Genomic DNA, 14,622 nt, shown 5'->3' on the forward strand with positions numbered 1-14,622 from the left:
AATCTCTCAGCCTGTCTTCGCAGGAGAGGTACTCCAGCCCTCTGATCATCTTCACTGCCCTCCCTCCTCTGGACTCGCTCCAACAGTGCGTGCGTGACACACTGAATCATCCCATCTATTTACTCCCATGACTTGTTGGACAACTTCAGTGCATTAAACACGCTAGACTTACCAACAGTTTTACCTTTATCAAGTAAGATTATAGCAACACCAGAAAATCATACTATGTTAGAAAAGAACAATTAAAAAAAAACCTGTACAGGCTGACTATTACAACTAATACCCCATTAAATCAGGACCAATCCGATCCATATCAGCTACTACGTTATTTTACTGGAAGCAAACATCAGACCACAGGTAGCCTAGTTTAATTTGCCCAGTTAAACTTGAAATTGGCCTACTCGCTTATCAGTAATACACAGCATTTCTTTAAGTCTAACTCATTATGCATACTTTTTAAAAAAAATTATTTTTAAATTAGCATTCATGGCCCAGAGAGCACTGCTCAGTCAGGCCTTTTAAAATCCCTGGATCCAAGTTAGCCAGAACAGCAAACTTTAAAATGTATTGCTGTAGTAGCTGCTATTTGGTAATTTCCCAAGCTACTGCTACAACACAGAGCATTACACTGCTGCTGTAACTGGTACCATCTTCCAGCTTTTCTTCCAGAAAAGAAACATATGACATTTCTCCAATTCCAGACCTCAGCAGATGACTGTGCTTTTAGAACTCTTTTAGCTTCAGACATATTCAAAGTGGTGTTTAATTTTTCGTAATTTCACTGCTCATTAGTTTCTCTTTCTTGCCATTTCTCCTCCCCCTTTAGCTTTCCACAGCTACAAGAGTCTAGTTCACATTCTGGAGTTTTCACTCCCTCCCCTTCATTGTTTTGGGGTTTTCTTGGCAATTTTCATAATTGTGTTTGTTCTAGCACCTAAATATGAAGAGCCTCTGAAGATTTCAGATGATGTGGAGAAGCACCATGTAAGCATAAGCAGAGCAGGCTCCTTGGTTACTGCTGAGGGTATTCCCAGGGGGTAGCTGGTCTCACCTGTGTATGTCCCATGCCCACCAGGACATTCAGCCCCCCCAGTGCTCAGTGGGCACACAGCCTACTGCAACGTCCTCGCATCACATCAGCGAGGACAATCCCTCGGTGAGAGGGATGCTGTGATGATCCAGGTGCTGTTTGCACACAACATCAAGCACTTTGAACAGCAAAGGCAATTGTGCACAGTGGTCCTCAGCAAAACCAGGACACCAGCATGACTGCTACAAATCCCAAGAGGCATGCCTGGAACATCCCCATGTTCACAGCAGTGCCACATAACCTCTCCTGTTTTCTTTACAAAGTAGGCAAGGACCTGTCACATTTCTGCATGACACATGTTAAGATCTCCAGTGGCTTTGCCATATTGCTCAAAATCAGGGAATTAGAAAACACTAGAACATCTGAGCTATTAATCTCTAATGCAGGAAAAAACCTCCAAATGGGGTTAAGCATGAACGAACCTGTGGATACCTGTTCTCAAGCATGCCGCCGTTATCACTGCCCCTCTTGTAGTTATTAGTTAACAGTCACAGACCCTTATCTGCATGGATCAGCCTCCAAAACAGAGCTTTAATTTTACATTTTACTGGCAGGTTTCCCAGACTGGGACATTCTTTCATGTGAAACAGCCATATAGGAATCCATTCCCTCCTCAGCACACAGCTCCTTCACTCAGCTTCTCACTGCTGCCCTTCTGCAGGTCATCCCCTCTTCTTTTAAGGCAGATCTTGCTTAGCTTGCACCATGTTTTAAAGTGCAGGCCCATGGTGAAAGATGGGCATAAGTTCATATGCTTTTTCCACAGTTGCATATTAATATCAGAAATAGTAATCCAGAACAGTCAGCTACTGACGAGCTGACAACAGGGAATAAAGCGCAGCATTCAAGGCTCTGAGCTCCCCCCCCCATACAGCCATGGAAGACCCAGGCTGACCACTCTCCTTGAGGTGAATGCACTTACCAAGGTCCTCGGCCATACCAACCACTTCAGGCCACTTTATGAAGCACCAGCTGGCTATGCAGCTCATGCTTGCAGCCAGTGCAAACTCTGAAAGAGCAAAGATCCCACAAAGTAACAGGGAGAACCAGTTTGCTCAGAGGAGGACCACTGTCTACAGCCAGATATAAGCCAATGCTCCACGGGGAAAATTGCTTTTGCCTACACAGTTGCCACAGCACTTTCCCCACAAAAGTACAACATTTCTGTGAGTGAAGCTGTCCTCCACCTGGGGTGCAGCAGAGCAGCGTCCTGGCACAGCAAAGGTGGGTGGCAGCAGGGCAAGACCCCGTGACCTGCCTCCCAGCCTGCTGTGAGGCTCAGGCTCTTCTCTGATGGCCACAGAGCAAGGCTGAATGCAGCCAGCACACCTGGCAACAAGCTGAAGGCGTCACAAATTCAAACTCAATTAGTGAGAATTATAGGTCATGCATGAGGCAGGATTTGAGCAGCCATTGGCTGTGACTAGGACTTGTTTAACTCATTGTCAATTACCCCACTATACCGAGGAGCCATAAATCCACCAGAAGTATGAAATACTTTTTTTGAGTTTCAAATTCTAAAAACACTGAAGAAGGTCAGGACTACAAGAAAGATACCTGGAAACACGACCAGTTTTTCTGCAGCTTTCTGAAGAAGCCTGGAGAGCAAGCTTCAAAACCACAAGACTTCAACCTATTTTACAGCAGGGAGGGCTGAGAGTTGCCAGTGGTTTTAACCTGCCCAAGAGCAGCAACTGACATGACAAACAGGATGGGGCACCACAACACCAAATTCCCACTGCCATCCTGACTGCAGACAAGTTAGGAACAGGGAAATTCCAGTTTGCCAACCTGGAACTCCTCCTGTAATCTCAAATGGATGCAAGATTCACAGTCACTCTTACATGGTTCATTGGCAAAACATGTTATCAAAACCCCCCATGATCTACTTCATGACAGACGTGTTTCAGAGGGAGAAGAAGACAGAAAACCTCTGAAATAACTCCTGAACCAGTCTTAAGTTTGCTTTATGATGGCTTCTAGAGAAGATGCTCTACAGGATTTGTCACAAAATTCCATATTACGGTCAGTTGGAAGCATTTGCCCTTTGTTGATCTCACAGTAGAAAGAGGATCCATGTGCTGGTCCATGTGCTGTTATGGATCAGCACGAGCCTATTCAAAGCAGGTATTACATGATGCAACTTCTATGTTAAGTGTTGAGTAAGGACTCAAACAAGCAGGATGCTGACAACGTAAAGCTCCCATGCAGCCTAAAAGCTTCTGGAACAGTGCAACATGCCACAGAACCAAGGCAGGTACTTACTGCAGCTGAAAGGATTAGGTAAGTGGCTTGCATTTTTAAAATACATGGAAATGTCTCATTTTTGCTGTACTCAGCTCCCTGCATTGATCTCGCAGGTTCACAGTTTAAGGGTAGAAATGACAATCAGGACAATCTGACTGACACCCTGTACATCCCACTCCTTTACTTTTAGCCTACAAACAGGACAAAAACTCCATCTGAGATTAGCATGAGAAGAGAAGCCAACATTTCATGAGTTCATCTCAGTTGTTAATCCCCATCATAGACAAGTCATGTGTGACTCTCTCTGGTTCTGGGCACCAGGCAGCAGTTCTTTCAAAGGGCCCTGGAACCTGATGGGAAAGGCTGAAATACCCGGCATGCTGGGATACCGCTTTGAGCAACTGGAAAGAATTGCTTCCCAGGTTAATGGCTGTAATAAACCTCACCATCTTTGGTCAGAACTGCCAGTTGCCCTTCTTTGCCTTTGGCTTCAACATAAATATATACTTACATTTATAAAGTTAAAACAAACATACACAAACCCCCAGTACTAAAACTAGATGTTATTTCACCATTTTTCTCCCTAAGGACAGAATAGGAGTACAACTAAGTGCAGCTGTAAGCCTTCTTCCTTAAGGCACTACTGAAAGGTGTTTGGATAGCAATAGTGATAGGCACTGAATAAAACCACATACATAGCAGCGCCTTGGCTATGCACCCATGCAGTATCTTTTTAGCTTTCCAACAATTTTCATCATTCTTCTGTGTAACTCATCCAATTTTCTCGACATTACTTCAAGACGCTGGCACAAGAAAGCCACACTGATGTAAGACTGAGTCTGAAGTAAATATAAGGTTTACAGACATAAAACAACCTCCTCACCCTGATTCATTACCACCCTGTTTGTGTCCAAAATCATGGTTGTCTTTTCCAGCTAGAACCTGGCACAGAAAGCTCCCCAGAGCCGCCTGCCCATTCTGACCCCCATGTTCTCACACGGGACTGCTCAGGACACAAGCCTGCCTTCACAGATCACGTTCAGGACATGCCTTTCCAGGTTCATAAATCTCCACTTGTCTGCATGAAAATGATTTGGTTTCAATACCCTCATTTACCTAACAAACTGCATTACACCGTCCTGCCCCTATCAACAGCTACAATTCACCAAACATGTTTCATCTACACATTTTGCCAGTGATGAGTCATGTCTTCTTCTGCATCACTGATTAAGTGTCAGTCAGATCTGGCTTCTCCCTTCCCCTTATCTGAAGAGAAGGGTCATCAAGTCTACTTCTTTGAAAACATAGCTCCACATATCATGTTGCAAAGACTCTTCTGTAAAATGATCAAGCTCTAGCTTAAAATAGCTGGATTATTTACTCCCCTCATCTAAGGTGGCAATGCCAGAACTGTGATCTTTTGATGCTGAAAAGATATTTTCTACGTTCATCTTGAAGTTAATCCTCAACCAGTTGATTTATTAGTGTGCTAGTACTGTCCTTTAGCTTAGAGTATCCTTCAACCTCCTTACTGTTTATACTGCCACTTCAGTTTATTTATTGGATGCTGGCTCTCTATCAATCACTACCCTCACTTCCTAAGCCACTTATATTTTATTGATATTCTCTGGCATTGGATATTAACTCGGTTCTCATACTCTGAGTTAACTGCCTTTTATATGTAAATATATATCATATATAGAGATCTCTCTTTAAGCCAAAGGTAATGTTCTCAAAGAACAAAATCAGACCTTTTCAAGGAGTACAAGACACTTTTCATGACAACAATTTTCAGGCATAAATAATTTTATATTTACCCAGGATTGATGTCATGCTACCCAGCCTGTATTTTTCTGGGCCACCCACTTGGCAATTTTCGAAACTGTCCCAACACAAGCACTCAGTCTCCTGCATTTGCTGTGATCCACCAAGACTGATTAAAAATGAACATGAGAAGCTAGAGACCTCCTCTCATTCATCTAGTGCTCACTATATTTCAAGGGAATGTACTTTTTTCCTTAGCACAGCTGCCAGCAAAACTCTGCTCACCAACAGGACCCCATGCTAGGCAGCTCCCATATGGGTCCCTGGATCCCTGCTTGCAGCACTCAACTTCTGGATAATGAACTTATCCTTCCCTTGCTGCTGGCCTGGATGTCAGCCGCAACGGCAGCCAAGGGCACACAGCTCAACAAAGGGAAGCAGAGATGTGAATTTACTGCCCAAATGACCTTTTACTCTCATTCATGGACAGACAAAAAAGCTGGAGTGAGGAAGTGTTTGGTAGGCACACTACAGGCTGGGCCACTGTCACATTCCTGCTCTTCTGCTGTGTTGGGAGAGGGAAAAGACACTAGAGTGCCCTTAATGTTTTATAAGGCACGTGCAGGAAACTCAAGATGCCCTAGTCATGTCCTGCCAGCTTCACTGTGCACCTGGGACCCTGCCACATAGCACTGAGCACCTGCCTGCCACCCCCATTGCCCACAGTGAGGTCACATGCACCCAGAAGACACCTGCACCTGTGCAGGCTGGTCAGCCTAAAAGTTTTTGTGGGTGAGCAACACTAGTGATTCATGTATTTGAACAATGATGGAGGTAAAAAGGGAAAGGGAAGGGAAGGCGTGGGGGTGGCCAGGAAGCAAACCCCAGACACTAGTTTCTAAATAGCAGATGTGGCTATTCTGGCTAGCAAACTTCCACTTTAATTTCTAACCCACAGAGATGGGAAATGATTCATGAAAAATCAACAGGATAAAATTAGCTGGAAGGCAGAGAGATAATTCATGCAACCCAACCGTCATGGGCTGTAGTGCCAGCACTACCAGCACTGCCTGGCATTTCAGCCTCTGGTGCCCTTCAGTGACTGGCACTTGGCCAGCAATCAGCTCTACATATATTTCCTTAGTGTCAAAATTAGCCCCTCTGAAAGCACATCCATCTTCTAACAAGACGGCCTTTCACTCAACACTTTTCCAGAAGTTCCAGCTTTTCCTTTCTTTAAAAAAGAAAGATTACCTGCAGTATGGTGTCTTTTTGTTCCACTGGTGAATGTTTAGTGGTGTCAGAAGACCAAACTGGATGGACAGGCTTGCAGACACATCTGTGAGACACAGCCAAGCTATGCACTAAAATCAAACTGCCCCACCGAGTCAGAAAACTCAGCGCATTTTGCCAGAGCTCCCTTTTCCTGCACAAAGCCAACGACACACTCAACAACAAAAATGAATTGCTGGTCCGCCTAAACATACATCAATGATTTTTTGTAAGACTGCTGCTAAATTCTGTCAGGAATCACAAAACAAGACTTCACTCTTGATACAGTCACATGACAGAAAGTTTTTTGATCAGACTTGTATTACGTACAAATCGCAACCCAAAGCTCTTTATCCCAAAGGCAGATGGGGAACTTCCACTCCTCCAAGATACCTCCGGACTTCCAGAAGGCACCCGGTTATTGAACAATGCCCATTCCCACCACCCAACTCAAAAGCTTTAGGAATCAAATGTAAAATTGTAAAGCCTCTGGAGTACCAATACCTCTAGGCAGGCAGTCTCAGGTGCTGGGGAATCCCTATTCCAATTGGGACCTATGGGAACAGATGTAAAATAAAGCTAACATCCTGCTTTGGCACCATTTATCAAGTTGGTGCCTGTTTCTGTGGAAGGATGTTACAGGACAGTTCCCCTACGCTTGTTACAGTGGTTTCACTCTGCTCGGACTTCAGGACACAGCAGGCAGCTCCTTTCTTTTTACTTGTTCAGCAAAAAGGAAAGGAGTACGTGAGAGAAAATGAGAAGGTAGGAGCAGATCTTACTTTCACTTGTTCCCAAAATTCTGACAAACTCGCTCAGTCCTTTAAAAGCACTAACAAACACAGCAGGCAAAATGAGAACACATCAACTGTTCCACAAAATGCAGAGGAAGCAAAAGCAAGAGCAGTATTTATTTCTCCTCATTTGTACCCTCTTGCAGGCCATTAGGAAGATAAGATCTCACAGCACAACAGACATTATTCAGAACTGGTAAATCTGTCTACAGGTTAGGGACTCATGTTACATGGCTTGGATGAGTAGTGGTTGAGCATGGGTCACACCGACCCCCTTTTCCTTGGGGCAGGCAGCAGTCCAGATACTCCCAGTGTCGGATCTGCCAAGAAACCAGATATCCGTGTGCTGAATTCACCACCACCACAATTTGATCTGCACATTCTCTTCCATACTGAGAGAGGGGTGTTCAGACCCTGTATATCCTAACACAGCTAACTAGAAAAAGTTTTCCAGCGGGGGCCAAGCACTTCTGGTCCATACGTGCAACCTCAAGTGCGTCCTCTACATAAAGGTATTGGGCCGCACAGAAATATCTGGTCCTTTTCACTATGGACATTTTTAAAACATTGATTAGCAGAAGCATGGAAAGAGCCCATGAACTCATTCAATTCCAGTCCAAAAAGCAGAGGGAGCATGTCAGAGTGACTTCACATGTGCAAGTCACTAAGGGACTACAAATGTTCACCAACTATCCTAGAAGAATTCAAAAGCGACATCTCAATACCTGACTAGGAATGAGACCTGGTTAAAAAAAACACCCAGGCAATCACCACTTAACTCCATTACGCCTAGAAAGGCTAAGTTAGCATCTGATTTAGCCAGTGCTAGCTCTCAACACGTCCAGGAGGTGCAATCAGTGGATCCACAGTTCTGGAGGTACCACCTCTGCACCAGCAATGCAGCATTAGTTGGTGGGACTTTGCGCTAAGGGTCAGACAGCTCTACACCCACACAGCGGCCCTTCACTACTTGAGGTAGAATTTTCAAGGAACTAAGCAACTTACAAACGCACCATACGTAAGAATGTTCTCTTTGCAATCAGAAAAGGAAGAGAAAATCAGCAATTTAAAAGTATCTATTCTTCAAAATCAGCAATTCAAAAGCATCTACTCTTCTTCATCTATTAGTTCAAAAGACTGAACTAATTTGATCTTGGAAAAGATAACCAGCAAGCCTAGGTGTGAAAAATGACAACTATAGAACATATTCTATTGTTCATGAAAGTATGTTTCTGTGTCATCAGCACTGATTTTTTCTTCAGCCAGTTTCCAAGTGTTTTCAGTAATTTCCCCTGAATGGATAAAAAGAATGGACTCTGCAAACTGTGGCATATTTAGCATTCTCATTAGCGTTTCCAAGCAAGGAGTCTCCAATTCAAAGAAAGCAGCAGACCGCATGAAGTACTCCAGCAGCATCAGAAGAAAAGAAATTTATAAACCCAAACAACAGCAAACCTCCTTGGTATACACAGACATGAGGAAGTCAAGGTTTATACAAATGAAAGGTGTAGAGGAACATACTGGGAGTGGAAAGGTAGTTCCAGTCAAACTTAGGACATCTTTCAAGGAAGATGCTGTGAACACTTAGTTTGAGTCTGTAGTTGAAGGACCACATTTAACTCCACCCAGCATATTATGGTGCAGTTTATATGATACATTTTCAAAATAAAGCTTCATTGTACTAAAACCAGAATGTACTGAAAAATATTTCATATTGATTATCAGCCTGCAAATGACTGATGGTCCTGACCAATATCAGCTCCAATTAGCAGCCTTCAACACTCTGAAACACTCTGAAAGGGTGTTAGTCCGGGACCATTGCAGCTGTGCGCCCCAGACGCCCTGATCCATAGTCAGGAGCCTGGAGCCAGTGCTCTGCAGCCCACAGAGATGACCTGGCTTGCGGACCAGCACAGGATGCTCAGTCCCTCAGCTCCCCAGTGAGCAAGGCAGGAGCTCTGCTGGCTCTCAGGGAAGCTAATTACAGCAACCCTAGAGCTGCCACGTGAGATAATCCCCCACATCACCTCCCATGAACTTTTACCACCCTGTCCTTATACATCTCCCCCACTACCCACAGCCAGGCTTCCATGGGCAGGAGCCAGCCCCAGCTGACAGCAGCACAGGCAGCAAGGTGAGTGCTGGCAGTGGCAGCCCCAGTAGGGCTTGATGCCAAGGCTTTAGAACAGCAGTCCCTCCTCCGGGACAAGTCACTACAGGTGAAGGAAAACTAGCCTTGCTGAAAAGCCAAAGCCTAAGGAAGAGAGAAGAAAGGGGTCAGAGAAAGAAGCCATTTATCAGAGCATGCTCAAATTGGACAACTTGGCTTATGACTGACCCTTCTAATGGGCCCCTTACTGACGGCTGTCCATGAGCGAAGGACTGCACTGAAACAGTTCTGCAGTACGCATTACTGATTGACTGCTGGAGGCTGCCAGTTTCTGCAGCTTAACCTTAAATTATATGTATAATGCTTTTACCTTCTGACTGTAGAGAAACTGTTCTGAGCCAGAGTACTGCCAGAGTACTGCCTCCCAGCCTTGCAGAGAGAAGCAGCCTTTCAGCAACAGCTCTGAAGGATACAAGCTATCCTGCCCTCACAAAGGGAGCAATGACCAAGAAACACAATAGCAAAGCTTTAAGTGACAGTATTTTTAAGTGCTTGACTGTCTCTCTGCAGAAACATATGTTCTTGCACTTTTGTGAAGAGCTTGGGATGGAAGTTGGAAAAATGCCTGTGCTAGTACCACCTTCACTTCCAGCTGAACTTCAAAGCCTATGTGCTGAGGACAGTGACCAACTTCTAAAAAAACACATGGAAAATGTGATTCTAGTTGCCAAGTCAAAATTTACTCCTTCATCTCTGCTTTTTTGCTCTCAATTCTCTCTGTCTTTTCTATCACTATTGTCCCTCATGTGGTGGACATTATAAAGAAAAACTTCTCTGACATGGGATACTTGCGTTGCCCTCCTTATCATCCTCTCCATCCACCTCAGCTGCTCCCACCTTTCAAAGATGCCACAGGACTGCTCTGTTTCCCATTGCTCTTTGGCCTCTTGTACCTGCAAAATTCTTCTCTTTCCAAAGCACTTTTCCCTCATCTTCTTTCCAAAGATGCCATACAGAGCAACACGAACCTCTCACCTTGTCCTCTGCTTTTCTTAGGGTGGTTGGACTTGCTACTGGAATCCACTTGCACAGACAAGTTTAACTAGCAGGAATTCCTGAAAAGCCACATTTTACTATGTAGCTTTAGAAGGAACATGGCTCTAGAGGCTTTATTTAAAAACACCTTTGGTAGCAGAGAAGAGGTCACAGGGAGAACAGAAAACCCTGTGAAATTAAAGCCTTCTTTACTCCACTACTGCAGAGGGGTCACTGCAAGAGGAGGCATTAAAACTGTCTGCAGCTGCACAAGAGCTCTGGTCCAAGAAACTTCACCCACTACAAGAGACCCTCAGGCAGGAGTGCTGACGCGCTTACAATGAGAAATGCCACAGGCACGAGAAGGGGTGAAACGTGAAGCAGCAAAGCCAGCATCCCACAGCAGGGCTGCCCAGTTGCAGGCCAGCAGGAATTCTGCCACTTGCTCAATGCCAGTGGATATTGCATGTGCTGATTCCCCTTCATCGGCCACGCCTGTGCCTCAAGCAGCTCTCAGCCCCGGAGTCTGAAGGGTCTCTGCTCAGGTGAGAGAACAGATCAGACAACTCAGCACTGACACAAGGAGATACATCAAGCAAACCCTGATGTGCATCCAGCTGACTCCAGATTTCTTGAAAGGCCAGAAAGCTGCAATGCAAACTGAGGAATACAAGTGATGTTTGCTTGTTTCGGCTTTACTTAGGAAAACCACAGGTCTCAGGTACACGTTCCCAGTGCAGACGAGGCATCAGAAGTTCCCACCTGCGCTCACTCCCTGGGAACAACAGTCATTACTTCTCACAGGTACCCAGTCTTATATCTTCAGATCAAGTTTTAGCAGCTTATTTCTTTGTTCTAAAGGTCCCCAAGTTAACCTACAGTATTATTATTTGATTATCAAACAAAAAACAAACCCAAACCATTTTGTATTTGGGAATACATTTAGTTTCTCTGTGCAAATTTTCACATCCACGTACCACCGGATTGGCAATAATGACTTTAAATATGCTACACCAAAATGTCACAAATACTAGGCAGCACTTTAAGAGCTCTGGGAATGGTTTAGTAGCACTTATAGATGAACCAGCAAGAGACAGGCCCTACTAACAGCAACATTAATAATAAAGAGCTAGGTAAAAGCATGCACTTCTCCTGCATAAATGGACATGGGGAAGAAAAACCCTTAAAACCCCACAGTTCTGCTTGGGAATTAACCAGCATGAGAAAGGAGTTACTAAAGGAAAAAAGAATATTAAAAAAACCACAGAAGGATAAAGTGTACATGGCACTCTCTATAAAAAGACAAAAGACCTCTCTTGCCTGGGCTGGTATTTCTCCTCAATATACATACTTTTATTCCTGACTCAGAGTGGCAACTTCCACTCTGCATACTACCTGAGTCCCCCTGATCACAAAGCCAGCCTGCTGCAGGGCAGGAGCCTTCCTGCTTCAGGCTCCTCGTGCAGTGCTCACAACCTTTACACTGGTACTACCAATTTCAAGCAGCTCCCTCACTGTCCAGCAAGGAATACGAGCAACAAGCTGCCCCCATCCCATCCCAATAAGATGGACCTTGCACCAGTTCATGAAAAATCAGGTTTCAAAGAAGTTCTTGCTTTTGCCCTCATTATTTAAAATCAGGTATTACCTTCACAATAATCCTCTCCTTTACTTGTTAAAAAAGTGCAAGTAATTGCTATCAGTGACCAATAAGGCTCACAGTGAGAATGCCCCATAAACTGCCCCAGAAAGCACCATGCTTCATGCATGGTCCACAAAGATGCTAGAGGAACAATGTATCCCAAAACCAGAGAGCTCTGCACCAAAGCCAGCACTAAGTCAGGAGCCTGAGGACCTCCTTCATGCTCCACAAACAGCTGGAAAGGAGCTGCAGCCTTTGACTTGACTCCTGGGCAGGAGGGAACGACGACTTCCCCTGGTCCTGCTACTCCATGCTGCAGAGAGATCGGTCGATTCAGCATCTAGCCAAGAGCCAGGGCAAACTTGGGCATCTCCCATGGCTACCTCAAATCCTCCCCGGTAAGTGATTCCAGCAGCCAACCCCTCCTTTGCTAACACAGTCCTTGGCCACACCAATAGCCCTGACACTTGAACTCTTTGCAGGCTGCACGTGTTTTAAGAACCCCACATCACTCAGCCCTGTGCTAAACTACTCCTTCTAGAGCAGGAGCACCTTTGGTCCAAACATTCCTTGCAAGAAGCAAACACCCATCATCTCAATACTTTTGTTTCTGATTGCAGCTCGCACTTGAAAAGCAAAAGCACAGTGTCCTCATCAGGCATGCTTGTCTGTTGTTGGGTTTATACACAATTCATTAGAAAGTCAGGAGACTCATTTCCCTTTCCACTTTCACTGCTTATAATCTTGGTGATTAGACAAACGGAAATTTAGGGGACGTGAAGCCCAACCCAGGCTGCGAGCATGTGCTTCGCCAGACTCAGAGGGAGTTAAACCTCGCTGGCAGGACCGGATCCAAGGGGCTGCTGGATAGTTGGGGCTGGGACTCCTTTGCTGCCTAACAAACCTCTGCACACACCTGCAGTGCTGGAAAACAATCCTATCTTACGGTTAGGTAGGTATTTTTTTAACTGGTTCTGCCAGTTCTCCTCCCACTAATGAGAGGCATTAATCACAGGAAAAAGAGGAAGCAACATTGAGCCAACAGTTTTGCCCACGGGCCAGCTTTTTTTTTTTTTTTCAGGGATCCGAAAGAGGACTCTGGAGGCATCTTCCATTTCCCTCTGAAATACGACAAGTGATATCGGACCATTTGCAAAGAAGTTTGAGAAGTTTTGTAACTAAAAAAAACCACCCCAAACCCACAGAGGGGAAAAGGCCCCAGAATATGCAGCTGGAGTTTTCTGCGCGAGTTGAGAGAGCATCCCGGCTGCGCGACGCAAGGGCAACTCTGCCCTGGCGCAGCGCACGGGGCGCGGGCGATGCCGCAGGCTGTGCGCCCGCTGCCGCGGTGTCCCCGTGTCCCGCGGGGTTCCCGGGTGCCGCCGCCCCGCGCCGCCCCGCCCCCGCGTTCCAAAGCGGCGCGCGCCCGCCCGCCCCCGCCGCCCATTGGCCGCCGGCCGCGTCAGTCGCCGGCCCCGCTGGCGGCCGCGGGCGGGGCGGGGGGCCGGGCGGGCGCAGCCGCGGCGCGGGCGGGAGCGGCGCGGCGGGAGCGGCGGGGACGGGCCGGGCCCCGCGCAGCCCGCCCCGAGGGGGAAAAGCGGGGCGGGGGGAGGGGGAGGCGATACCTGCGCCCGCGGGTCTCCGCCGCTGTCCCGCTCGCTGCAGGCACCCCCCGGCCGGACCTCCCCCCCGGGCTGGGACGGGCTCCCCCCCCGCGCTCCGCAGCCATTTTCGTGGCCACCTTGGCTACCAGCGAGGCTGACTCACCTCGGCACTGCGGGCGCGGGGAGCCCGCCTCGGCGTCGGGGGGCCCGCTCCGCCCGGGAGGGGCGGGGGGAGCCCAGCTGGCTGCGCCCTCCCACCCCGCCGGCCCCGCTGACTAGTCCCAGGCGAGGACGGGTCCCGGGGCCGGGCCGGGCTCGGCGGAGGCGGCAGCGGCGGCTCCCTCCCTCCCGGCCGTGACCACCATCTTATTAGCACAGGAAATGACATGGAGAACGGAAGAGAGGGGCGTTCGGGGGCCGAGCCCGGGGACCCCCCGAACCGGGGGGAGGCGCCGCCGGCCCGCCCGGCCCGGCCCGGCCCGGCCCGCCGAGGCTCTCTGGAGGCCGCGGCATTCCTGCTTTCCTTCCAAATACCCGCGGGTGGGAAAAGAGGAGGGGAAAAAAAATAATAAAAAACAAACCCCAAAAGCCGCATAGAGCAGGGGAGGGAAAACCACCAAAAACCAAGCGCAGAAGACGCCGAGCAAGCCCAAACCGCCCGCGGTTCCCACCTCCTGCTCCGGAGCCTGCGAGTTCCGCGCGGAGCCGCCGGCGATCAGCCCCCGCGGCCGGCCGGGGGCTCGGGGGGGCTCTGGAGGACAAAACCCGCCCGGACGGCCCGCGGGCACCGCAAGGGGGGAGCCGCCGACCGAGGGGGCCCGTCCCGGAGGAGCCGCCGGGCTCCCCCCGGGCGCTGTCGCGGCCACCACCTGCCGCCGCCCGGCAGCCGCCGCAGCGCTCCGCGGAGCGGGACCCGGCCGCCCGCCCGCGCCCTCGGGGCCGCCCGCCTCCGGGGCACGGCGGCCAGACGTGACCCCCGCCCGCGGCCGTGCCCCGGGGCTCCCCCGCCGGCCAGGACCAGGGGCGGAGTTGCTCCGTACCGGGCGCCTGTCCCACCGGCAGCA

The 14,622-nt window shown here is 48.2% G+C and overlaps 1 protein-coding gene across 6 annotated transcripts in view; it reads right to left on the reverse strand.

Annotated features, from left to right (window-relative positions):
- Nucleotides 1-14,403, reverse strand: part of PRDM11 (PR/SET domain 11) — a 49,429-nt gene extending 35,026 nt beyond the window's left edge. For 2 of the 6 annotated variants that reach the window (XM_039551935.1, XM_039551936.1), the window contains exon 1: nt 13,722-13,981. In XM_039551935.1, coding sequence (XP_039407869.1) covers nt 13,722-13,946 — 225 coding nt within the window. In that variant the 5' untranslated portion in view covers nt 13,947-13,981. Of the gene's footprint in view, nt 1-13,579; nt 13,645-13,721; nt 13,983-14,229 lie in introns of those variants that run through there. The other 4 variants (XM_039551933.1, XM_039551932.1, XM_039551934.1 and 1 more) reach the window with 4 other exon arrangements.
- Nucleotides 14,404-14,622: the final 219 nt, after the last annotated feature.

Source organism: Corvus cornix, chromosome 5, assembly GCF_000738735.6.
Source record: "Corvus cornix cornix isolate S_Up_H32 chromosome 5, ASM73873v5, whole genome shotgun sequence".
Lineage (NCBI taxonomy): Eukaryota > Metazoa > Chordata > Aves > Passeriformes > Corvidae > Corvus > Corvus cornix.